The 26,092-nt window shown below is 41.8% G+C and overlaps 1 protein-coding gene across 4 annotated transcripts; it reads left to right on the top strand.

Annotated features, from left to right (window-relative positions):
* The first annotated feature begins 1,169 nt into the window (after window positions 1-1,169).
* LOC148659716 (serine protease 27-like) lies at window positions 1,170-25,919 on the top strand. Of its 4 annotated transcripts, none has more exons than XM_088637528.1 (5): window positions 1,170-1,504; window positions 1,744-1,912; window positions 2,512-2,783; window positions 3,479-3,597; window positions 4,609-4,949. In XM_088637528.1, exons 1-5 carry the CDS (start codon window positions 1,447-1,449, stop codon window positions 4,765-4,767), a joined length of 777 nt encoding a protein of 258 aa, XP_088493654.1. In that variant the 5' UTR covers window positions 1,170-1,446; the 3' UTR covers window positions 4,768-4,949. The 4 variants fall into 4 exon arrangements, with proteins under 4 accessions (XP_088493654.1, XP_088493653.1, XP_088493652.1 ...); XM_088637527.1 differs by lacking the exons at window positions 1,744-1,912; window positions 2,512-2,783; window positions 3,479-3,597; window positions 4,609-4,949 and adding exons at window positions 22,505-22,679; window positions 23,291-23,562; window positions 24,249-24,397; window positions 25,251-25,919 and having other exon boundaries at window positions 1,250-1,504; XM_088637526.1 differs by lacking the exons at window positions 1,170-1,504; window positions 1,744-1,912; window positions 2,512-2,783; window positions 3,479-3,597; window positions 4,609-4,949 and adding exons at window positions 16,593-16,855; window positions 22,505-22,679; window positions 23,291-23,562; window positions 24,249-24,397; window positions 25,251-25,919.
* Window positions 25,920-26,092: the final 173 nt, after the last annotated feature.

Genomic DNA, 26,092 nt, shown 5'->3' on the forward strand with positions numbered 1-26,092 from the left:
TGACTGTGCTGCACCCAAGATTTCAAAGTCACTTTCACACAAATCATCCCGAAATGTGTTTTCAGTCCTTCTCAGTCTTTTTTGGCAGTCAAGAACGGAAAGACTTCACTTGCACATAACTAGATTTCAGTCAACTTCATTGAGGGTAAGTTGATGGCATAGCACAGTCATACAGCTAATTAATCAGCTCATTAGTTCTCTGGTTTGCACAAAACCCCCTGAGAAGCTTAAACACACACATGCCCGTAGAAACGGATGCACACACACACACGCACACACAGTTCTCTGCTTCACGTAAATGAAACTCCAAGCACAGGTAACAGGTGATACCTGCATGCACCCTCTCCCATCCCAGTCTCTCAACAGCTCCAGCTCAGAGAAGAAACTTTGCTAATAAAATTGTCCAGGCTGGGTTAATAACTGGACAAGACAGGTGTTGCAAAAATGAAACCGCGTGCATACGAAGAGCCTTCTGGTAACAATCAGCGAGGGGCAAGCTGAAAAAGTCTCAAAGCCCTGGTTTTCCAGTCTTTCTATTGATAAAGCAGTGAAAATCTTTCACTTTGACTGGGGTTCATTGGCCCAGTGTAAAAGTAATATTAATAAACTCATAATAATGAACAAACTTTATTTTATATAGCACCTTTAAAAGTGACTTCTCAAGGAGCTTTACAGTAAAAAAAAAATTCAAGGAGGGGAGAGAATTAGTATAATTAAAAACAAGGGTTTCCAATTAAATGAAAGCCATTCTGAAGAAGAACGGTTTTGAGTCTGGATGTGAAATGGCTCAGGGAAGCATTTGGGATAGAATCCCAGGGCTTTGGGGTGCAGTAAGAGAAGGCCTTGTTACCCATAGAGTGTAGAGGAGATCGCAGTACAAACAGGAGACCAGAATCAGGAAGCCAACAAGGCAATAAGTCAAACAGGTACTGAGGTGCCAAGCCATGCAGAGCCTTATAGGCAAGCAGGAAGATTTTGAAACCTCTTAGGAAGCCAGTGCAAGGACTCCAGGATAGGAGCAATGTGATCGCTTGCACAATGTGTCTTGGCCTGAAATCCGGATGGCGCAAATTAATTTACAACAGTGAAAAGTGACAAATGAGAAATCAGTCTATTACATTTGAGCTCCCCCAAGATTGCAGATAAGTTCACTCAGAGTAAGTAGCAAGCTTATCAAAGCGGATATCTGATTTACTCTGACTAGTATGTGAAATGGTTCCATAATCAGGATGTTAGATCTCTGGTACATAATTATTGAGTCAGTTCGTAACCCCCTGTATGTTTGTGGTCTGCGAGTCTACAGCACTGTGAGCTATATGAAGGCAGGTGTATGTGCATTTCTGCTGTCTCTGCTCAGTTGTTTAAAAGAGACTCTCCTCTGTGTCCAGTTTCCAACATTAGGTGAGCAGGGCCAGTCCACTAAGTGTCCAGTGAGAGGCTGGGAAAATGAAGATGTTTTTTCTGCTGGTGTTTTTTGGGATCTTTATCCTGAACAAGGAAGAAGGTAAGAGACGAATCAGAAATTGAAAATGAAATTGTAAAATAAATGTGCAGATGAACTGTTGTATAAGCATACGTAGCCTATGCAGTGACAGTTTGTGGACAGTCTATACATATATACAACACCAATGAAGACTGAGAACTGCAGCTGCTCTACAGTGAGTCAGGGTGTGAAGGAGGGACAGTGGTCCTGGATGACTCATCTCAAGCCTGTTCTGTATGAACTCCTCTGTGTCTCTCCAGTGTCCAGCTCTCCTCAGCCCAGGAGCTCTATCGTGGGCTGTCAGGATGCGGAGGAGGGAGAGTGGCCCTGGAAGGTCTATATCCACATCGAGATGGACTACACCACATTCTGTGGTGGATCCCTGATCAGTGAGCAGTGGGTTCTCACTGCAGCGCAGTGCTTCAAACCGTGAGTGTGTCCTGAAATCCCTGTCTGCCTTGCCACGTCTCTGGGAACTGCTGTAAAAACACCTTTCATTATTTTCCTACTCATTGTTCAAAACCGATTAAGTTCTCAGCCTGTTCAGGTGTGCTCAGAAAGGGTCCTATCTGATTAGAACAGTCCATTCCACTAATTAGCCTGTTCAATTTAGCCATTTTTCTGCGATTCTCCCAAACTAATCCTTCTGTATAAAAAACAGAGGACAGTGTAAGAAAAGAGGCAGCTATATCAGTTTAATCTGGTTTTGATCATTGGTCTGAATTAAAATCAAGCATTAAAACTCTTGCCCCGTCTCAACGTGTCCCGGAAATGACAGAGCCAAACAGTTCTTTGGTCAAAATGTGTCTCCAAGCAGTATTATTGGCATTGCAATTGTTAATATTTACTCTGGATACTAATTACCTGATCCCGCGACCAAGCACACAGAATAATAATATTTATTATTCTTGTATTTTTATTAATTATAATATTTAATACAGTACCAATGTATAAATTGAACATTGTTATTATTATTATTATTATTATTATTATTATTATTATTATTATAATAAGACTGTCTCTTTCAGCTCCTTCTTCCTCGAGGATTCCGTCGTGAGGCTGAGGGAGTACAAGCAATACTACTATTACTATCAGATGGTCAAGAAAAGCATTAAGAAGGTCGTCCTCCACGAGCAGTACGAGAACGCAGAAGACGGCTTTGACATCGCCCTGGTGCAGCTGGACAGCGAGGTGTCCCTCTCTTGTTACATCAGTCCTGTCCAGCTCGCTGAGCCCAACGATGTCTTCACGGAGGACACAGAGTGCTGGGCCACTGGGTGGGGGATGACTAGAGAGAATGGTAAGAAATGATGATCAGAGCTCCTGTGTTTCTCGTTAGGACTCAGGAACTGACAGCCGGTCATTCTGCACATCTCTCTTGTCTGGTTGCTGTGAGCTCATTCAGACATCTCACCCAGTCATTTACTTGAAAGAAGGGAGCGTATCAGCTTCAACAACATCATGGTGTATATTGTTCTAGATCAGCGGTCAGCTGACATGGCACACGTGTCATTACTGGCATGCAAAGCGATTTTTAACGCCATGTGTAATGAGAGTGGCACGTGCAATAGAAGACTAATAAGCCATGAAGAAACTAAGTTAAAAAACAATAGAAGCTGTGTTTGACTGTCTAATCCCCTATAACATGCTACCCAATGAAAGTGCTTTGGTGTAGAAAAAAAAAAAAGATTTACTTGGTTTGCTTGCTGCCTTATTTTTAGCAGGGATAGCCAACTATATTAACAGGAAAGCTCACAATCTGTGCTGCTAATAATATTTATTTTGGTATTTATTGTGGCATGCTCATCAGCTGAGATGGTTGTGCCTGGTGTCTGAACATGAGGACAACCAGTCATGAGGTTTATAATAAATTGAGAAAACTAATGCTTTATAGTCGGGAAGGTGTTGGAAATAAAGTGTAATGAACAATGCATGTCATTCTACTTGTCTTTGGCTTTGTAGAAAATAGTCACCATCTTTTTGTCACTCCAATAGTCCGGGTACCCCTGGCCATCGTAGACAACAGGCACTGTCAGTACATGTACAACAGTGAGATAATCAGGGAAGACATGATGTGCGCTGTGGATGAAGATGGACAGAAGGACACCTGCAAAGTGAGTTCACCATCCGCAGTGTAAAGACAGAAACCAGACCAGTTGATGCAAAAATTCAAGACAACTCATACATGGTGGATACATTTGGAAAAGTATTTCAGAATGATAACTTTAGAAATCAAAAGTGATCACGCTTTCACCTCTATAAAACAGCAATCTGTGTGTGATCTACTGCCGCTAATCATCCAATTCGATTTTAGCAAGTTAGTTTATAACCAGCAGTTTCTCCAGGAGCAATATCACCCTGCAACTCAGCACTGGCAGCCCCACTGGAGCTCAGCAGTGTGAGCCTGGTCAGTACCTGGATGGGAGACTCCTGGGAAAGCTGAGGCTGCTGCTGGAAGAGGTGTTAGTGGGGCCAGTAGGGGGCGCTCACCCTGCGGTCTGTGGGGGTCCTGATGCCCCAGTATAGTTATGGGGACACTCAACTGTAAAAAAGGTGCCGTCCTTCGGATGAGACCTAAAACTGAGGCCCTGACTCTCTGTGGTCATTAAAAATCCCAGGGCGTCTCTCGAAAAGAGTAGGGGTGTCACCCCGGTGTCCTGGTCAAATTTCCCCCTGGTCTTTACCCATCATAGCCTCCTAATAACCTCTATCTTTGAACTGGCTTCATCACTCTGCTCTCCTCCCCTCTGGGAGCTGCTGTGTGTGAGCAGACTGGAGCTTCATCCAGGTGGGGATTCACACTGGCGGGGGTGGAGGGGATCCCCATTACCTTTAAAGAGCTCTGAGCATCCAGAAAAGAGTTATATAAGTGTAAGGATATTATTATTATTATTATTATTATTATTATTATTATTATTATGTTCTTCCAAAATGAGCCTTGAAAGATTTGCGGAAAATGCATACTGTGAGCATGTCATTACCGTTGAGCAACAGACAGTTACGTGCAAAATTACTCACGTCATGATGGAGTTGCACCACTTTGATTTGCAAATATTTACACTAAGCACAGCCCTGTATTGTCACCGTGTGAAACTATTCCTTCTTCATTCCTTATTTCACTTCAGGGTGATTCTGGGGGACCTCTGGTGTGTAAGAAGGGAGACAGCTGGATCCAGGCTGGGATTGTGAGCTTTGGAAGAGATTGTGGTATGCCCAACTCCCTAGGAGTCTACACCCGGGTCAGCAGCTTCAGATGCTGGATTTTGAAACACAGTGGAGTCTGAGGAGTTCTACGGGATCCAGGGGAGAGCGCCTTCTGGTGTAACTGGCTGCTGCTGCTGCAACTGCAGAATCTGATTCCATCTGATTAGATTGCCCGTCTGCACAAGATAATTGCATGTGAGAATATGCCAAAAGATAAGACTGGGAGATACAATAAAGATAAAACAGTGAGTCGGAGACAGAAGTCTTACAGACCTTTTTTAAGTGTGTACCATAGCTATGAATATACGGATTAAACAATAAATGTTAGATCTTGTCATTTCAGGACAAAACAGCTGGGCATGGCCGTCCACTTTGAGTATTTTGTTGAAAAAAAATGGATTTGAAATTGGGGAGTCAGTTCTGTGTCATAAGCATTCCCAGTGGGCAAAAGACGTATAATATACGTCTGTTAAACGCATACCTTAGACGTCTAAATGTGGTCTGCAATTCGTCTAGAATGAAATTCTAATATACGTCTAAAGTTATACGTCAATTATACGTCTATGTTTAGACGTTCATTATACATAAATGGTTGGAGTTCTATTATACGGATAAATTTAGAGGACTAACCTATTATACATATATGGTTGGAGTTCCGGATAACTTTAGAGGTCTATTATACGGATAACTTTAGAGGACTATTATATGTATATGGTTAGAGGTCTATTATACGGATAACTTTAGAAGTCTATTATACGTATATGGTTAGAGGTCTATTATACGGATAACATTAGAGGTCTATTATACATCAAAGATAGGTTTTATAGGTGTAGAAACAAGTAAACCAAGCCAATGATTAGGTTTCGAAATTTATTCTGAAAATACACATTCACACCTGAAACTTATGTATTTCAAATTATACATTGTATACAATCAATCAACAATCAACATATGGGCAATAATCATAAAAAACACAACTAGTCTTAAATTTCAGCTACAAATTCTGGTAACATGGCAATATACAGTATAGTAATGACAAACACAAACTAACTCAAAACCACATTTTGATTCAAATATACATTTTAAAATGTACAACTCCTATATTTCCAAGAAAAAAAAATATTACAATGGAAGTTAAGACGATTTTTGTCCACTATTTGCAAACCCTGTCTAATTGTCCTAACAGTTAGAACCAAAAACCTATTATTTTCAGTGTCCAGATCTGCTGGCCCCCTTCCTTGCATATGCATTCTTCAAGTAACACATTGCGTGCTCCTTTATTTCTTTTTCAGTTGATGTAGTGTGGGACTTCAGCACCGCAGCTAGGAGAAAATTATATATTACTTCCCAAATAAATGATGATTAATATCTTCTTTAGTATAATCTAAAAAATGAACGGTTTACTAAGCTCAAAGCTGAAATAAATGTACAAAATTTGGCTTGCATCATAGCAGTTGAGCAATAAAGTCTGTCCTAATTAAAGAGTACCCAAAGTTTGAAAGTACAACATAGAATAAGAATAGAGAGACGGCAAAACGATTTTGTGTTATCTTCCCCATTCACACTATTTTTATGTGCCATTTTTTGCTTATTCACGTACTATTTTAATCAAAATAATATTAAGAAAGATCTGTATGTATTCAGATAGTATTATTATTGTTCATACTTACTCGTCAAAAGAGGATTGCTGAGATATTTGCGGATAAATACTTCTACGTTTGAAAAACGTGTCCAAAATGGTGACCAACAAATACTAGCAATGCATTGTGGTATATAACCGGAAAATATGCTGGGTTAGATATTTTCTCAACGTATGCGTTTATTAATGTTGTCGATATTATGGTTGAAATTTAACATTGATAATACATCAATGTGCCCTATACATAATACATCAATGTGCGGCTATGTGCCCCCTGCTATGTGCTGATGTGCAATTTTAGCGCATGCAGTTAGTAAGGATCGATCACTGTTGTATGGTATTATATATAATGACATTATGGGATAGGATGGGGACAGGCCTGGCATCACGGGGGGAGGGGGGAATGTCGCCCCTTCAGTTTTGGGCAAAAAGATTTACCTAACTTAATTTGCGCCCTAAAAAAATAGTTGTACTTTGTCAATGGTCAGACAACACTAAATGACACGAACAGTTATTCAGTCTGTTTGATGGGTAGGAGGGCTATCCGTCTAGGAACTGCACATATCAGTGTCGTTATTGAGTGTCAACATTAAGATCCTGTTTGCTCAGGTGGACCGATTCCTTGCAGTAGTTTATCATTATACTTAAAATCGTTATATAACTAGGACTAGTTATAGCAGTCTGTGCTTTCTGTTGGTTTTACAACATTTTTTTCTTAACGATTCAGAACCTCCATGTAGCTGCAAAAATGAACGCTTATGGTACTTTTCGCTCCAGGCAATACAAACCGTGAGAGTGACGAAAAATGTGAAACTGAACTTCATCGCAAATACCAGATTACTAGTCGTTATCTTCTATCATGAAGCACTAATCAATGGCATAGCTGCGAGATTTCATTTGGGTAGCTGCACCGTACAGCTCCGTTTCAACCGAAATATCACCCCCCCTCAGAATTTCAGACGCCCCCCTACAGATTTTTCCCCGGGCACCGCGCACTGATGGGGGGCGGGGTGTCCAGGAAATGGTATCAACTTTTCTCAAGAAAATAAAAATAGAAACTCTATAGGCACTCAAACATTTTACTGTTTTTTTTCAGGCAGGTGGCAAGACCCCCTCCGCAAAACCCTTGTATGCCAAGCTGTGGGCATTGATTCGTCGAATATACGTATTGCGTTACTCCGCAACTAGCAGTATACGGCACTCTGCACAGTGTACGAAGTAAATTATTTTCGCAGTAATTAATTTATTATATTTACTATATTTATTATACACGTGTAAATTAATTACTGCGAAAATAATGTACTTCGTGCACTGTGCAGAGTGCCGTATACTCCTAGTTGCGACACACACGATATATACAGTAAAAAGCCTCAGGCACTGTGTTAGATGTGTTTTCGACGTTATATATGCGTTTATTAATGTCGTTGATTTTACGGTTGCAATTCGACGTTGATTATACGTCGCGGCGACGTATATATACGTATAGCCGTATTTCCGCCGTGAATATACGTATATTTGACGAATCAATGCCCACTGGGTTGTGATACAGTACATCAAGAAATAACTCATATTTGTAGCCCCAACAGATGAACAGATGGAATCGCTAGCAAGACGTGCTTTTGCCTGCTGCTGTGAAAGATCAGTTGTACTCTTATTCAGTTGACCATTGAGCTCAATAAAATTGCAAGCACTGAAACTCCTGGTCTGGGGCTGTTCTCTCTCCATCGCTGTATAGAACATTGACAAAACGCTGTAGCTCCACCCAACCGCACTGCAGCGCCCTCTTGTGTCAGTCTGAATGTCTGCGTGCATCAATATTTTGGTTCATATGTCTCAGCGTCCATGTAATAATAATAATAAACTTATTTTATATAGCGCCTTTAAAGGTGGCTTCTCAAAGCGCTTTACAGGATGACAAGAACAATAAATAAAAAGAATACACAAGACAAAACACAGTTACAACACACAGAGGAGACCGTGGATGGTGGTAGTAAGAAAAGCAGAGGAGTGAAGAGTGGAACCAGTTAAGTAAAGGCTTTTCTGAAGAAGGGTTTTGAGTCTGGATTTGAAGGAGTTTAGAGAAGGTGACCCTCTGATATCCTTGGGGAGAGAGTTCCAGAGCTTGGGGGCATAACAGGAGAAGGCCCTGTCGCCCATACAATGTAGACGGGCTTGGGGGACAGTAAGGAGAGCAGAATTAGAAGAGTGAAGGTTGTGAGGTGGGGAGTAGGGCGATAATAGTTCAGACAGGTACTGAGGTGCCAAGCCATGCAGAGCCTTATAGGTGAGCATGAGTATTTTAAAGTCTACACTTTCCAGTCGTTTCCTGGACACTCCTTTGTTGTACAGTATGTGTTTATTTTTGGTCCATCCATCTGAAAATCGTCTTTCCTATCCGAAGCTCTTTTAAGGCAGGCCTTTGGTTAAATTGCTCCAAAAGTTGTTTCTTTTACTTACCGTAAGTGTATTTATTCACCCTGTAATCTGGGACATTTACAATCTCTCATCAAAGAGCACTGATAACCTCAGGTGTAGTGAATGATGTGTCAAAGTTTCTCTTCTAACTTTATTCTTGGTGTAGAGTCAAGGCAGCAATGGGGTTAAGGGCAGTTCTATGACATCCTCACTACTGCTCTCTCTCACTGTTACCTGTCCTGTTATGTGTGTTTAATACTGAAGGATTTTCTGTGATCTCCTCTCTCTCACTGTGTCTCCTGTTTTGTTGTGTGTTCATGACACATTTTCTGGTATCTCCTCTATCTCACTGGATCTCCTGTAGGGTGCTCGTTAAGAAAGGATTCTATTAAGAAAGGAAGCTATTGTCCTAACAGTATGTTGTGTAACCTTTGTGCCTACCTGTGTGCATATTGGTCTATGTTAATCTGTCTGACAGTCACTGTCTATTTGTGTGTTCAGTCTATTTTAGATCTGATTTTCTAGCTAGAATAGAGGCCAATATTTGAATTATTTTTTTAGGTTTATTAAAATACAATTTAAAAGAATTAGAATCCAGGACACGGTTGATATAGTTTAATTAAAGCATCTGGAAAACAAAGGCATGAGCTGGTGTACTATACTGGGGCCATACTGGGACTGTACGTGGTCTGAACTGGGTCTATACTTTAGCTGTATCGAGTAACTGGGTCTGTGCTGGGGCTGTACTGTCTGTACTGGGTTTATACTGTGACTGTACGGGTCTGTACCGAGTCTGCACTGGGTCTGTACTTTGGCTGTATCGATTTTGAACTGGATCTGTACTGGGGCTGTACTGAGTCTGCACTGGGTCTATACTGGAGCTGTATTGGGGCTGTATCGAGTCTGCACTGTGTCTGTACCGGGTCTCTAGTGATGTTCAGAGAGATATCTAAAGGCATCTAAAGGCACGGCAGGAATCCAACTGAGTCCAATAGAAATAACTGTTTCCGACTGTGAAGGGGTTTCTGTACGATCCCTGCTGGATCTCCTTGGTTGAGGAAATAAGGAAGAGACCCTCCATCCAGTTGTGACCAAACAGAAAGTATTGACATCTCAGACTGATTAACATTATCATTGGGCACCCCTGGAAAGCCCATCCATTCATTTCTGGGAAATAATTAAATGTTAAAACGTGTGCAGGAGCCTAACCTGCCAGGCACAGGGTGCAAGGTAGCATTCTACCCTGGTTGGGATGCCAGTCCTTGCAGGACACACACACATTGGGGACAATTGGGTGCTGCCCATTCACCGAAACTGAGGGCACTGCCACTGCTGGGACAGAAAGTGACAGGATCAAAACGGAGATCCGGATTCGAAATGCTTAGGAAACCAGGTTTCTGAGCTATCCACAACACTGACGTCCCGGAGATCAGAGCTGCGCCCGAATGGACCGACACCGAGTTCCTGCGGGGGGCTTCAGAACTGAACTCAGACACTGTTGCACTGCATAATATCTACCTCTGAACGCGGAGGCAGAATGGAAGCTTTAGTGAACAGCACAGCTTCCAAAGAACGCTAATTAAACCTAATGAACTAAACTTACTAACTAAACTAACCTAAACTACTTCCCCCACAGCCCCTGGAAAACAGGAGGTACAACTAAAGTTCAGTTCCGTGGTACACCATGGCAGGCGAAACCCTAGAAGCTGGGTTTGTTTCCAGACTGGGGGGGGGGGGGGTTTCTACAAGAATCCGAAACCAGGTTCTTGTGACTTCAGCAAAACATGAGTTCAAAGATGCTTCTGGATTCATTTAGCTGCTATCATTCCATCCTCCGTACAAAACTCTAAAAACCTGCTCGTCCGTAACGTCTGCGGTAATTTCTTTCATTTCTATTATTATTATTATTTCTATTATTAGATTATTAACAAGAATGAACTGCAGACAGCATGACTGCCTCAGGCTGCCAGATCTATAAGAAAACCTGCTGGATCACTCTCTAGTCCCGTATCCACAGGTCTAGGGCTGTCAGTAATGTTTCCGACAACATCAAGAGATTCCGTTCTAAAACCCAGCACAACCCAGGAAATTCTGAAATAAAAAGAGCTCAATTGTTTCCTATATTCGTGCTCACCCATCAGGACTTTATCTGCGACGCAGGAGTCACAGCTGTGTGCTTGAGACTTCTAGGTCATTTTCCCATTGGACCGGTGTGATGAAAGCCAGTTGTACCTCCTGGGAAACCTGGGAGACCTCCTGGGAAGATCTAAAGGTTGCTGCTGGGAGAGGTGTTAGTGGGGCCAGCACGAGGCGCTCACCCTGTGCTCCACGTGGATCCTAATGCCCCAGTATAGTGATGGGAACACTATACTGTAAACAGGCGGCAACCTTCGGATGAGACGTAAAACCAAGGTCCTGACTCTCTATGGTCATTTAAAATCCCAGGGTGTTTCTTGTAAAGAGGGGTGTAACCCCGGCACCCTGGCCAAATTTCCCTTTGGCCTTTACCAATCATGGCCTCCTAATAATCCCCATCTATGAATTGGCTTCATTACTCTGCTCTCCTCCCCATTAATAGCTGATGTCTGGTGAGCGTTCCGGCACGCCATGGCTGCCTTCGCATCATCCAGGTGGGGCTGCACATTGGTGGTGGTGGAGGGGATCCATATAACCTGTAAAGTGCTTTGAGTGGAGTGTCCAGAAAAATAAGTGTAAGCAATTATTAATTACTTTTCTTACCAGTTTCAGACCACTGGCCTTTAATTAGCCACCTCCACTCCTCTCTCTGTTGTCCCACAGCTCAGGTACACAGATGAACTACAGTATTATCAGATGTAGTTATTTCCTCTGCAAGGAAACAGTGCAATGATCCCTTATACTGGCATTATTAATATATTATTATTATTATTATTATTATTATTATTATTATTATTATTAAATTACTGCGTCATTTGTCCACTCATTATCAGACTGGTAGGGGTTGAGATATCTTAGAGCGCTCTCTGGCGCACCATGGATTAGGAATAAGGAATGTGGAACAAAAATAAGGAATAGGGAACAGGTAGAGGGAATGAAAGAATTAGAATTAAAAACAGATCAATACGTTTACAATTAAATCATTGCGATCAAATACATGTAGCAATGGTAATTAAGTACAATTAAAACACAGATCAAGAAATGTGGAATATGGTGTGATGAATAAGAATTAAAAATAGGGAACTACGTTCTGGCACATAGAGTGTAAGGAGCAGGGTTGATGAGTCTTGGATGCTATTTGTTATTAGGTTGGCTGTAGTGTCTGCCTGCAGAGGGCACCCTTGCTGACTGTAACTCAGGAAACTGCTCAGTTATGTTACACTACCGCCAAAATCACAGCTACAGGCCAACACCTGCTGTGCACCTTGACAAAGCTGTTCTCCACATTAGAACTTTTACGTGTGAGAGCCCAATCTGTACTCTTTTGTTATTGTTGTAAGTAATTAAACCATTTTTTTCTTTTTAGAATCATAAGACGAGTAAGAATATTGTTCTTAAAAAAGGAGCAGAATCACTTAAAAATGCTACCACCGAATTTTGAAAATCCCCTGCTAATAAACACACACAACAAGACAGGAAACAAACTGAGAGAGAGGAGATCACAGAGAAACCCTCAGTAATAAACACACAACAGGACAGGCGAAAGCGGGACAATACATCAACGTGTCAGAAGGGTTTCTAGGTGACAGTGCTTGAAAAGGCTGATACATTCTTCTAATTAAGCCGAGCTGGTTGTTGTACCAAAAATCAAGATATTCTGCTGGAGTTTTTAACCCAGTTCATTCTTCTCAGTGTAATATCTGATACAGTATGTCTCCAATACAAAGGGTGATGCACAATACAGCAATGGTCTGAAACTCTTCTGTGAGCTGGGTAGCTGCTAAACGATTGCATTTCATTTGATTTTTCATAGCTGCTGGTGACAAAGGCATTTATTTTCTGGATTTCAATTATTATGTAGTGTTCCACACAGACGTGCTAATCTTTCTTTCAATCGTGCTATTCTGCAATTTCCAGAATAGCACGCCCAGGACTTGTAATGAATTCTGACATTTACTATATGTCTGGGTTTTGTGAACGGCATTTATTTGCTTTACATTTCTAAAATATGTTTTCCTAAAAGGAACAGGAAGTGAATGCTTCACCATTCGCTAAATGTAGTTTTTAATTTGGCATGTGAGCCAAAAACACTGACACATAAACTACATTTTCCGAAGCCCCACACACATATCGCCACTATTTACGGCATGATACACTTTCAGATAGACCAAGCAAAGTAATGTGAAAATGAGTAAGGAATATTACTGAGCTAAAGAATTATGTGAAGTAATATCCACAGATATCCATACATCAACTATTACACCTGTTTTTGCAGATAGCCTTTATCCACATGCAATTATTTACCCCACTGTCGATAAAATTAAATTAAATGTTTCAAGCTCTGCATACTTCAACAATATAATGGCAAGCTACAATATTAAGAATTGAAATATATAAATAGATAATGTGATCTTAATATAATGCAAACTTCAACAAAATAATGGAGAAGTACAATATTAATGTAGTACAATATTAATAATGTAGTAGAACAGTCTTATCACATTAAGGGCTACAATCACTGTGCAGTATAATATTCATGATGATGCACATCTCTAGCAAAAATACTAGTTGGCAACAGAAATTCACAAATTAAAAGTTTAATGTTCCATGTGGGTCTACAGTTACAGTCAATCTACTCTCCCTGTGCATTTGTATTAAAATAATAGTTGCAGAAGTGTGTGTGTGTTTGAGGAAAAGTGTGAGCTTCCCAGAGTGTGTGTTTCTTGCTGTGCACCGGAACCCTGACCCCTCTCTGCACAGAACTGGTGATCTGCTGAGAGAGAAATCTGCTGATCTGCCAACATGGTGATCTGCTTGCCGATACGGCTGGTGTATCTTGATGTTCCTTCTTTGGTTCGGAGCCATTTATCTGCATCTGGTCTCCAGGCTGGCTTGTCTGCCTGATCTGAAATAAACAGGAAACTGCAAAGATAAGAGACGCAGCTCCCTTTTCACACTTTCAAATCACATTCTACCATTTGAGGAGCGGCCTCAGCTTTTGAAAAAGGTGTGCTGTTTTTCTGCACTCTTTCTCTCTCACGCACCGTTCCAAAAAATCGTACACAGAGTCCTGGGGGAGACATGATCATTCTCCTTCCCTGGCTTCCCCAGTTCCCCAATATCTCTGCATCACTGAAGAGCTGCTGTAACACACTGCAGGCTCTGATCTCTGTGTTCTGCATTTACTGGGTAACTCTGAAATCAGATCCTCACTCTATATACCTCCGGGTGTCTGTAAAGTAAATATGCCAGTTGTTAAGGACAAATAATACATTCAAAATTATTCATTATAAAGTAATAGTTAACAAGGTATAACTTTTATCAATCAATACTTACAATTGTCTTTAGGGGATTAGATAATTAAATCGAATGACTAGATCTTGCATTATAATTCCTGATTGTGTTAATGTAATTAGATTGTCTGGCCAGGCTCACCTGGCTAGTCTAATTTAGTATAATCCAATCTCTGAGTGACTGTTGATATTCGTACCCTAACAGGCAACTGCCATCACTCTACAGGCATAAATCCCTCCTCAGCATCAGATATGTAACTGTGAAGGCATCTTGTCAGCCTCGTGGAAGCTAGTGACCTAGAGAAGCCAGCGAAGATGAGCCCTGCTCTTCTGCAAAGTCTTGTGTCTCTCTTCTTGTGTCTTCTTTAGAGTACTCTTGTGAGGACACTTATAAAAACCTTCCTTCCTTCTCCTCACACCACACACTGAGGAAAAGTCCTGGTCCACTCCTACTTCAGATTCCTCATGAACTGTAATAATAAAGAATTATTAATTCCTTTTTCTGGACACTCCACACAGAGGAGGTACAGGGGAACTGGGAACCCCACTACCACCACCAGTGTGTCCCCCCATCTAGATGATGCTCCAGTCTGCTCACACACAGCAGCTCTCAGTGGGGAGGAGAGCAGAGCGATGAAGCCAGTTCAGAGATGGGGATTATTAGGAGGCCATGATGGGTAAAGGCCAGGGGGAAATTTGGCCAGGACACCGGGGTAACACCCCTACTCTTTTTGAAAAACACCCTGCGACTTTTAATGACCATGGAGAGTCAGGACCTCGGTTTTATTTCTCATCCACAGGACGGGATTATACACTATAGTTTTTACAGTATAGTGTCACCGCACTAGGGCATTAGGACCCACACAGACTGCTAGGTGAGACAGAGCTCTCCTTCCTGGAACAGGATTACTGTATACCCAGATCTCAACTGCCTGCTAGAGACTAGAGAGTAGAGGAGTTTATTGACGAATGCACATGGACATTGGAAGTCTTACTCATGATGATCTCTCAGGACGTGCACAGTACAGCAGACAACCTGGTACAACAGACAACACCACACAATATAGATACTACATTACAAAGCAGTCCATATTGTAATAAAAAGAAACAACCTATTACTCTAATCCTTCTCCTCTACTCTGCTAAAGACATGAATTTGACTGTGGTGCACCCAAGATTTCAAAGTCACTTTCACACAAATCATCCCGAAATGTGTTTTCAGCCCTTCACAGTCTTATTTTGGGGGACAAGAACTGGAAGACTTCACTTATACATTACTAGATTTCAGTCAACTTCATTGAGGGTAAGTTGAAGTCATAGCACAGTCATACAGCTAATGAATCAGCTCATTAGATCTCTGGTTTGCACAAAACCCCCTGAGAAGCTTAAACACACACATGCCCGTAGAAATGGATGCATGTACACACACACACACGCACGCACGCATGCACGCACACACATACACACTGTTCTCTGCTTCACGTAAATTAAACTACACACACAGGTAACAGGTGATACCTGCATGCACCCTCTCCCATCCCAGTCTCTCAACAGCTCCAGCTCAGAGAAGAAACTTTGCTAATAAAATTGTTCAGGCTGGGTTAATAACTGGACAAGACAGGTGTTGCGAAAATGAAACCACATGCATACAGAGAGCCTTCTGGTAACATTCAGTGAGGGGCAAGCTGAAAAAGTCTCAAAGCCCTGGTTTTCCAGTCTTTCTAATGAAAAAGCACTGAAAACCTTTCACTTTGACTGGGGTTCATTGGCCCAGTGTAATAATAATATTAATAAACTAATAATAATGAACAAACTTTATTTTATGTAGCACCTTTAAAAGTAACTTCTCAAGGAGCTTTACAGTAAAAAAAAAATTACAAGGAGGGGAGAGAATTAGTATAATTAAAAACAAGGGTTTCCAATTAAATGAAAGCCGTTCTGAAGAAGAACGGTTTTGAGTCTGAATGTGACATGGCTCAGGGAAGCATTTGGGATAGAATCCCAGGGCTTTGGGGTGCAGCAAGAGAAGGCCTTGTTACCCACAGAGTGTAGAGGAGATCGCGGTACAAACAGGAGACCAGAATCAGGAAGCCAACAAGTCAAACAGGTACTGAGGTGCCAAGCCATGCAGAGCCTTATAGGCAAGCAGGAGGATTTTGAAACCTGTTAGGAAGCCAGTGCAAGGACTCCAGGATAGGAGTAACATGATCTCTTGCACAATCTGTCTTGGCCTGAAATCCTGACGGCGCAAATTAATTTACAACAGTGAAAAGTGACAAATGAGAAATCAGTCTATTACATTTGAGCTCTCCCAAGATTGCAGTCAAGTTCACTGAGAGTAAGTAGCAAGCTTATCAAAGCGGATATCTGATTAACTCTGACTAGTAAGTCAAATGGTTCCTTAATCGGGACATTACATCTCTGGTGCATAATTATTGAGTCAGTTTGTAACCCCCTGTATGTTTGTGGTCTGCGACTCTACAGCACTGTGAGCTATATGAAGGCAGGTGTATGTGCATTCCTGCTGCCTCTGCTCGGTTGTTTAAAAGAGACTCTCCTCTGTGTCCAGTTTCCAACATTAGGTGAGCAGGGCCAGTCCACTAAGTGTCCAGTGAGAGGCTGGGAAGATGAAGATGTTTTTTCTGCTGGCGTTTTTTGGGATCCTAATCCTGAACAAGGAAGAAGGTAAGAGACGAATCAGAAATTGAAAATTTAAATGTAAAATAAATGTGCAGATGAACTGTCGTATAAGCATACGTAGCCTATGCAATGATATGCAGTTTGTGGACAGTCTATACATATATACAACACCAATGAAGACTGAGAACTGCAACTGCTATTGTGCAGCCTGATCCTGGACACAACAGAAGGTAAGAAGACAACAAGCAGCCGATTGCGCATTTAAACTGTGTAATGGAAAGTTACTGAGAATAGGTGTTTTATCCTAAAAATGTTGTTTACGGACAGAGCTGTGCTGCAGAAGCAGCTGGATGCTTAGAACAAAGTGTGACAGCACCCAGCTCGTCAAGGGCACGGGATGTTTTAATAATGTTTATCTCTGCTGCTTGAAGAAGGGAGTATGAGAAGCTATTTGAATAACTGCTCTTTGCTTAAAGCAGAAACCTATAAGGAATGGAAAATTACTGCTTCGCCTGTCCTTGAAGTGTTGCATCAGCTTTAGAAAAGATATAAAACCAGGGATCTCCCTGCTTGCTTTTGAATCAGCTTTCACTTCTCTGCACAGACGGGTGATGGCTTTTTCCCATATTGCAATATGAATAAAGACCTTACTGAGTCCATGAGAATACTTCTCCTGGCTCTTCTTCGATAAAATTCCACGACAATCTTTGGTGACGAGGATGGGATCACAAACCTGAGCGCGGACGGCTGCTGAGACTCAATCCTGGCCTGGACAATTTTAGTGAATTGGACTAACCTCGGGGGATAATCTGTTTATCCTTCCAGAGACACGTCTGGAGAATTGGCAGCTGTCTGACGTCAGTAAGGAAGGAAAATAAAAGATTATAGTCTGGGTTAGAGTCCCGGTGGAAGAAAATATTTTTATGTTCATGAACTGTGAAGCTAGGGTAATAGGTGTAAGGGAACTTGCACATGATTTATGTATGGGAACAAGTAATAGGTTTATTCCATGCTGAAAAAAAGAAGAAAGAGAACACAACGTTTCGGCCGTGGAGCCTTCTTCAGGTGTCAGGTGCCATAACTATGAAGGATCTTTGTATGTGGTCAGAATGGACAGGGGAAAGTTAGAAGAAAAGAAGAAGAAAGGCAAGAAAGTGAATTGGACAACTTACGTCAGGGAAAGAGGAATCACAGAAATGATGGGAAGCTTCAAAAAAGGCTAGTCTTGAAACTAAAGAACAGCAAGCTGCAGCTAAAGTCTTGGCCATGCGTACTACAAAGAAAAGGTCTCCACCGAAATTAGAAAGAGGTCCGGATCCAAAGCCTTTTGACTCTGAGAGGTGTCTGACTGGGTGTCAGGGAAAAAAAATAGAAATTAGATTAATGCAAAATGAAACTTAAATAGAAATATGGACTGTCAGATGGAATTTAGTCTGAACAGGAATGTAGAAAAGTGTATGAACATTGGGATAAAAATAAACAGATAAGGGCTTTATTTTAGAGGAATATTGGAGAATTCAACAGAATATCATAGATAAAACAGAATAGGATGAGGCGCAAAAATTCCTGACGGAAAAGCTAAAAGCAATGGCTGAATGAAACGAAATTCTATCTGCAGAAAAAGAAAAGGCAAAAGGAGAAATAGAACGCCTTAAGAGAGAATCTGGGAGAAGGGTGGGAATTAGTGTGGAGGTTTTTGAAAGAGCATTACCCACCGAAAACTGAGTGGACAAAAGTAACAGCATGTCAGCAGAAGGAAGGTGAGGATGTTTCAGATTCTACAGAAAGGTTTATAGCTTTACGGATAGTATACTCGGGGTTAGCCGATGAGAAGGAAGTGAATGAAGATACTTCCACAGTAATAAAACAAATTTACTTGAATGGGTTAAAACCTGATGTTGCCAAGAATGGACACTATGCTTTCCTGATATTACAGAGAGCGGGGACAGAAATGATTTAATAACTCACGAAGCATGCATGCTGAAGTGCGAGCGCTGCAAATGGGAGGTAAAAAGACTCCCAAGGAGGAGAAAAAGGAGCCTCCAGTTTGTCGCAATTATAGTGTATATTATATTAATATTATACCGAGATATAAGAAAATAATGATGACTGGGATAAATCTTCTGATTGGGCATATCCAGATGGGGAAAAAGGGGGACAGAACCCCAAAGATTAAACTACTAATAAGCTGGTGCTTATTACTAATTTTACTAATTTTGGAGGAATTGTACGAAAGAGGCTTGATTTCACATTTAAAGAACATGTCAGGTGCTGTAACGTGAAGAAATAAATTTAATCTAGTAAGCCCCTTTGTAGCCTTCCTAAATTTATCTCAGGATTTAAATAAAAGTAAAATAATCTTACAGTGTGCAGTAACTGGGGGACACAGGAGCACAGCTGTCCTGTTTTTAGACTAAAACAGCATACAGTTTAAAGCAGATACAAGCTGTCACAGTATGCTAGGGAAAAGATGTACAGTTTCAACTACTGATGTGGGTGGGGGACACCCCAGACCTATTGGGCTAGGATGCCCTGCAGCATTTATAAGGAATTACTGTATCAGCTATGTGATATTGTGATTGTTTCACCTAATGAGGGAATCCATAAGGCCACTCCAAGTATTAGATCTTCGGAGGGAAAAAAGGGTATAAAACCAACTGCATAATTAAGCCAGGGTGAATTCCTTCTCAGACAGGTCATCTGTATGTAATCTGTATGTGAGTGAAAGAAATGGATTGTGAGCTGCTGTGCTGGCGCAGGTGCATGAGGGTAGGCATCGTGTGGTGAATTATTATTCAGGACCCCTCGATGCGGTGACCAAGGGGCCATGTTTATGTGTTGTGCAGGCTACCTGCCGGATGTATAAACTGTGAATAATCCGGTGAAGAACAAGTAGACCGAATTAAAAGATTTAATTGAAACTTGTAAATATGCTAAATGGAAAATTGTAGTGATTTATATAGACTGTATATATACATTTGGTGTATGCCACAATTTTGGATGGTGGTGGAGGAATAGGGATTTCCTCAACACGGCAGGGACTCCAGTTAAGAATGCTGGGTTTGTCTCTGAACTGTTAGAAGCTTTGCAGCTGCTGACTGAAGTAGCTGTGGTAAAGTGTAAATCACATAATAAAGAAAACCCCAAGCTTCTCTGCCTGTCTGTGTCTCCATGGAGAAAAGCTGGGGTATGCGAAAAGATGAATTCCTAATGCAAGAAATTGTATAGGGCTAATAAAGCAACATTATATTATATTATATATGAGTCAAATGGTGTGCCGGTTACCCAAACCTGGGTGGGGACCGGGTCTGAAGCAGTAGCCACTTATGTGGTATCTCGATGTGACGCTTATCAAAGGAACTCAACTATACTGTACCCTCACCTCAGGTGTGGGTACAGCTGAAAAGGCCTGAGGAACCTTTCATGCACTGGCAAATTGACAATTGGTAAGGGAAAACCTGGGCTCCTATAATCTGTTATCTCAGTGGGTTGCTGCCACTGCCTCTGTGTCTACCAAACACTTGATGACAGAGATACAGTAAGCCCTCGGTGGGCACTGCCCTCTCTCTTGTATTGTGATCAAGGGACACACTTCACAGGGAAGGTGTGTAAGGCTGTGGCTGCGTTGTTTGGGGTGAGATGGGACCTTCGTTGCACCCATCACCCTCACTCTACTCGAACAGTGGAACGAAGGAACAGAACTCTGAAAGATCGACTAAACATCAGACTGAAGGAACACCAGGGGCAGATGAAACTGCAAATAACAGCGCCCTAAAGTGTTCCCTGACTTGGGAACCACCACTGGCCAGATCAAGAAGCCCTGAAGCAGATGACACCAGTCCCGTGCCGCCGGGAACATCGCAGGCCCGGAATAGAGGCCCAGAAGGAGATGATGGCGGGACACGAATTAAGTACAGACTGCAAAGATCACTGAAAATGAGAATTGATGAGCACACCCATGATAAGGGGGTGATGGCAATACATTTTAGCTCTGTCACATTTCTATGCGAGCAGAGAGAATCAGAGTTTGTGCTGGGTTTGCACAGCGGGGCCCCAACCTGCTGTAGGGGGGTTACCCTTGGGAGTGATTCCCCTAGATGCAAAAGATTATTGTGGTTTGTTTTTTCATAATAAGATGTTTTGCAGGAACGGAACAAAGAGAAATTTTACAGCTAGAATTGTTCTGCAAAACGGCACAGCTGAACAATGTCTAGATTTTTCTAAGAGTTATTACCCAGTTGTTGACCTATCTTAAAAACCCCCTAAGATTATGCTGCGCTCCAGCCCACGGGGATTTACCTGTGCTGTAAGAAATAATGTGTGAATAAGGAGACAGGCATCAAAGATACACCTGCTTTCTTTTCATGGTTAAAATCATTATTTGGGTCACTGGGACTGTTTTTCTTGAAACTATTCACGCCTGTTGTTGTAGCGTTTTTGCTGTTGTGCTGTTGTATGAGTTATATTATTCCAATGTTTGTTTCGATCTATGGTAATGAAAATGTGTACGCATCAATATGCACTGCTCAGAAGAGACTCCGAGGAGCCCTGGGACCCACCAGGTGAACCCTATGAGGACTCTGTGGTGTGAACATATTTAAGGATAAAAAGGAGGGAATGTAATGGAAAGTTACTGAGAAAAGGTGTTTTATCCTAAAAATGTTGTTTACGGGAAGAGCTGTGCTGCAGAAGCAGCGGAATACTTAGAACAAAGTGTGACAGCACCCAGCTCGTCAAGGGCACGGGATGTTTTAATCATGTCTATCTCTGCTACTTGAAGAAGGGAGTATGAGAAACTATTTGAATAACTGCTCTTCTTTGCGTAAAGCAGAAACCAATAAGGAATGGAAAATTACTGCTTCGCCTGTCCTTGAAGTGTTGCATCAGCTTAAAAAAGATATAAAACCAGGGATCTCCCTGCTTGCTTTTGAATCAGCTTTCACTTCTCCCCACAGACGGGTGATAGCTTTTTCCCATATTGCAATATGAATAAAGACCTTACTGAGTGAATGAGAATACCTCTCCTGGCTCTTCTTCGATAAAATTCCACGACAACTGTTCTTCGTTTTCCCTCAGATTTAGGCTGAGTGCACTGTGAGAAATCACAGACAAAAAATCTTTCGACTGTTGCATTCTTGATCAAAACCGAAACTTAATCATAACAAAACCTAAATCACAGAGCTGAGAGGAAGTGTGCCAACACATCTACACATGTTAAACTAGTGGCGCTCTTAGTCACATGAAGATGATGCACAGAAAAGAAGCCGATTAAGAGTTTCAGAGCCACAGTTGTACTGATCTTGTCTCATCATCTTGTAGCTTCAGTAGGTCAGAGCTGGATGAGAGACACCACTCCTTTTCTGATTCCCACCTGAAGTTACTCAGCTTCGTTGGAGTAAAGGAGATCAAAGAGTGAAAAAGGAGGTCTGAGCTCATGGTAAAAGCACAGTAAAGTGAAGTAAAGAATGGGGAAGTCATGGTTAGAGCACAGTAAAGTGTACAATAAGAGCTGCACCCATGTATCTTAAGATAGTTTGCTAGATTTTGTCAGGATGATGAGAGGTTGATGAGATTAATTGAGCACTTCTCTGTCCAGGGGTTCTGTAGTGGTCAGTCAGGGTGTGAAGGAGGGACAGTGGTCCTGGATGACTCATCTCAAGCCTGTTCTTTATGAACTCCTCTGTGTCTCTCCAGTGTCCAGCTCTCCTCTGTCCAGGAGCTCTATCGTGGGCGGTCAGGATGCGGAGGAGGGAGAGTGGCCCTGGCAGGTCTATATCCATATCCAGGTGAACCACAACAATGCCATATTCTGTGGTGGATCCCTGATCAGTGAGCAGTGGGTTCTCACTGCAGTGCACTGCTTCAAACTGTGAGTGTGTCCTGAAATCCCTGTCTGCCTTGCCACGTCTCTGGGAACTGCTGTAAAAACACCTTTCATTCTTTTCCTACTCATTGTTCAAAACCGATTAAGTTCTCAGCCTATTCAGGTGTGCTCAGACAGGGTCCTATCTGATTAGAACAGTCCACTCCACTAATTACTTGTTCAATTTAGCCATTTTTCTGCGATTCTCCCAAACTAATCCTTCTGTATAAAAAACAATCAGAGGACAGTGTAAGAAAAGAGGCAGCTATATCAGTATAATCTGGTTTTGATCATTCTGAATTAAAATCAAGCATTAAAACTCTTGCCCCGTCTCAACGTGTCCCGGAAATGACAGAGCCAAACAGTTCTTTGGTCAAAATGTGTCTCCAAGCAGTATTATTGGCATTGCAATTGTTAATATTTACTCTGGATACTAATTACCTGATCCCGCGACCAAGTACACAGAATAATAATATTTATTATTCTTGTATATTTATTAATTATAATATTTAATACAATACCAATGTATAAATTGAACATTGTTATTATTATTATTATTATTATTATTATTATTATTATTATTATTATTATCATTATTATAAGACTGTCTCTTTCAGCTCCTTCTTGCTCGAGCATTCCTTCGTGAGGCTTGGGGCGTACAAGCTAGACCAACCCACCAAACACGAGGACAAGAGAAGCATTAAGAAGGTCGTCCTCCACGAGCAGTACGAGAAAGCAGCAGACGGCTTTGACATCGCCCTGGTGCAGCTGGACAGCGAGGTGTCCCTCTCTCCTTACATCAGTCCTGTCCAGCTCGCCAAGCCCAACGATGTCTTCACAGAGGACACAGAGTGCTGGGCCACTGGGTGGGGGATGACTAAAAAGAATAGTAAGAAATGATGATCAGGGCTCCTGTGTTTCTCGTTAGGACTCAGGAACTATAACTGCAGCCCACAGCAGGTCATTCTGCACATCTCTCTTGTCTAGTTGCTGTGAGCTCATTCAGACATCTCACCCAGTCATTTACTTGAAAGAAGGGAGCGTATCAGCTTCAACAACATCATGGTGTATATTGTTCTAGATCAGCGGTCAGCTGACATGGCACATGTGTCATTATTGGCATGCAAAGAGATTTTTAATGGCATGTGTAATGAGAGTGGCACGTGCAATAGACTAATAAGCCATGAAAAAATTTATACAAACTGTGTTAGACTGTGTAATCCCCTATAACATGCTACCCAATGAAAGTGCTATGGTGTAGAAAAAACGATTCACTTGGTTTGCATGCTGCCTTATTTTTAGAAGGGATACCCAACTATTTTAACAGGAAAGCTCACAATCTGTGCTGCTAATAATATTTATTTTGGTATTTATTGTGGCATGCTCATCAGCTGAGATGGTTGTGCCTGATGTCTGAACATGAGGACAACCAGTCATGATGTTTTTTTAACAAATAAAGAAAACTAATGCTTTATACCCAGGAAGGTGTTGGAAATAAAGTGTAATGAACAATGCACGTCATTCTACTTGTCTTTAGATTTGTAGAAAATAGTCACCATCTTTTTGTCACTCCAGTACCACTGGCACCCCCTCGCACTCTGCAGAAAGTCCAACTGCCCATCATAGACAACAGGCGCTGTCAGTCCATGTACAACAGCATGGCTACTATCAGGGAAGACATGATGTGCGCTGGGTATGAAGATGGACAGAAGGACACCTGCCTGGTGAGTTCACCATACGCAGTGCAGACAGAAACTAGACCAGTAGGTGCAAAAATTCAAGACAACTCATACATGGTGGATACATTTGGAAAAGTATTTCAGAATGATAACTTTACAAATCAAAAGTGATCACGCTTTCACATCTATCAAACAGCAATCTGTGTGTGATCTACGGCCGCTAATCATCCAATTCGATTTTAGTAAGTTAGTTTATAACCAGCAGTTTCTCCAGGAGCAATATCACCCTGCAACTCACAACTGACAGCCCCACTGGAGCTCCGCAGTGTGAGCCTGGTCAGTACCTGGATGGGAGACTCCTGGGAAAGCTGAGGCTGCTGCTGGAAGAGGTGTTATTGGGGCCAGTAGGGGGCGCTGTGGGGGTCCTAATGCCCCAGTATATTGTTACCCATCATGGCCTCCTAATAACCCCCATCTCTGAACTGGCTTCCTCACTCTGCTCTCCTCCCCACTGAGAGCTGCTGTGTGTGAGCAGACTGGAGCTTCATCCAGGTGGGGGGACACACTGGTGGGGGTGGAGGGGATCCTCATTACCTGTAAAGAGCTCTGAGCGTCCAGAAAAGAGTTATATAAGTGTAAGGATATTATTATTATTATTATTATTATTATTATTATTATTATTATTATTATTATGTTCTTCCAAAATGAGCCTTGAAAGACTTGCGGAAAATGCATACTGTGAGCATGCCATTACCATTGAGCAACAGAGAGTTACATGCAAAATTACTGACCTTATGATGGAGTTGCACCACTTTGATTTGCAAATATTTACACTAAGCACAGCCCTGTATTGTCACCGTGTGAAACTATTCCTTCTTCATTCCTCATTTCACTCCAGGGTGATTCTGGGGGACCTCTGGTGTGTAAGAAGGGGGACAGCTGGATCCAGGCTGGGATTGTGAGCTTTGGAAGAGGTTGTGGTAGCCTCAACTCCCCAGGAGTCTACACCCGGGTCAGCAGCTTCACGGATTGGATAAAGAAACACAGTGGAGTCTGAGGAGTTCTACGGGATCCAGGGGAGAGCGCCTTCTGGTGTAACTGGCTGCTGCTGCTGCAACTGCAGAATCTGATTCCATCTGATTAGATTGCCCGTCTGCACAAGATAATTGCATGTGAGAATATGCCAAAAGATAAGACTGGGAGATACAATAAAGATAAAACAGTGAGTCGGAGACAGAAGTCTTACAGCCCTTTTTTAAGTGTGTACCATAGCTATGAATTATGGATTGAACAATAAATGTTAGATCTTGTCAGTTCAGGACAAAACAGCTGGGCATGGCCGTCCATTTTGAGTATTTTGTTGAAAAAAATGTATTTGAAATTGGGGAGTCAGTTCTGTGTCATAAGCATTGTGATACAGTACATCAAGAAATAACTAATATTTGTAGCCACAACAGATGAACAGATGGAATCGCTAGCAAGACATGCTTTTGCCTGCTGCTGTGAGAGATCAGTTGTACTCTTATTCAGTTGACCATTGAGCTCAATAAAATTGCAAGCACTGAAACTCCTGGTCTGGGTCTGTTCTCTCTCCATCACTGTATAAAAAATTGACAAAACGCTGTAGCCCCACCCAACCGCACTGCAGCGTGGTAGCGCCCTCATGTGTCAGTCTGAATGTCTGCATGCATCAATATTTTGGTTCATATGTCTCAGCGTCCATGTAATAATAATAATAAA

The sequence above is a fragment of the Lepisosteus platostomus genome, chromosome 6 (assembly GCF_059453375.1).
Source record: "Lepisosteus platostomus isolate fLepPlt1 chromosome 6, fLepPlt1.hap1, whole genome shotgun sequence".
Taxonomy (NCBI): Eukaryota; Metazoa; Chordata; class Actinopteri; order Semionotiformes; family Lepisosteidae; genus Lepisosteus; species Lepisosteus platostomus.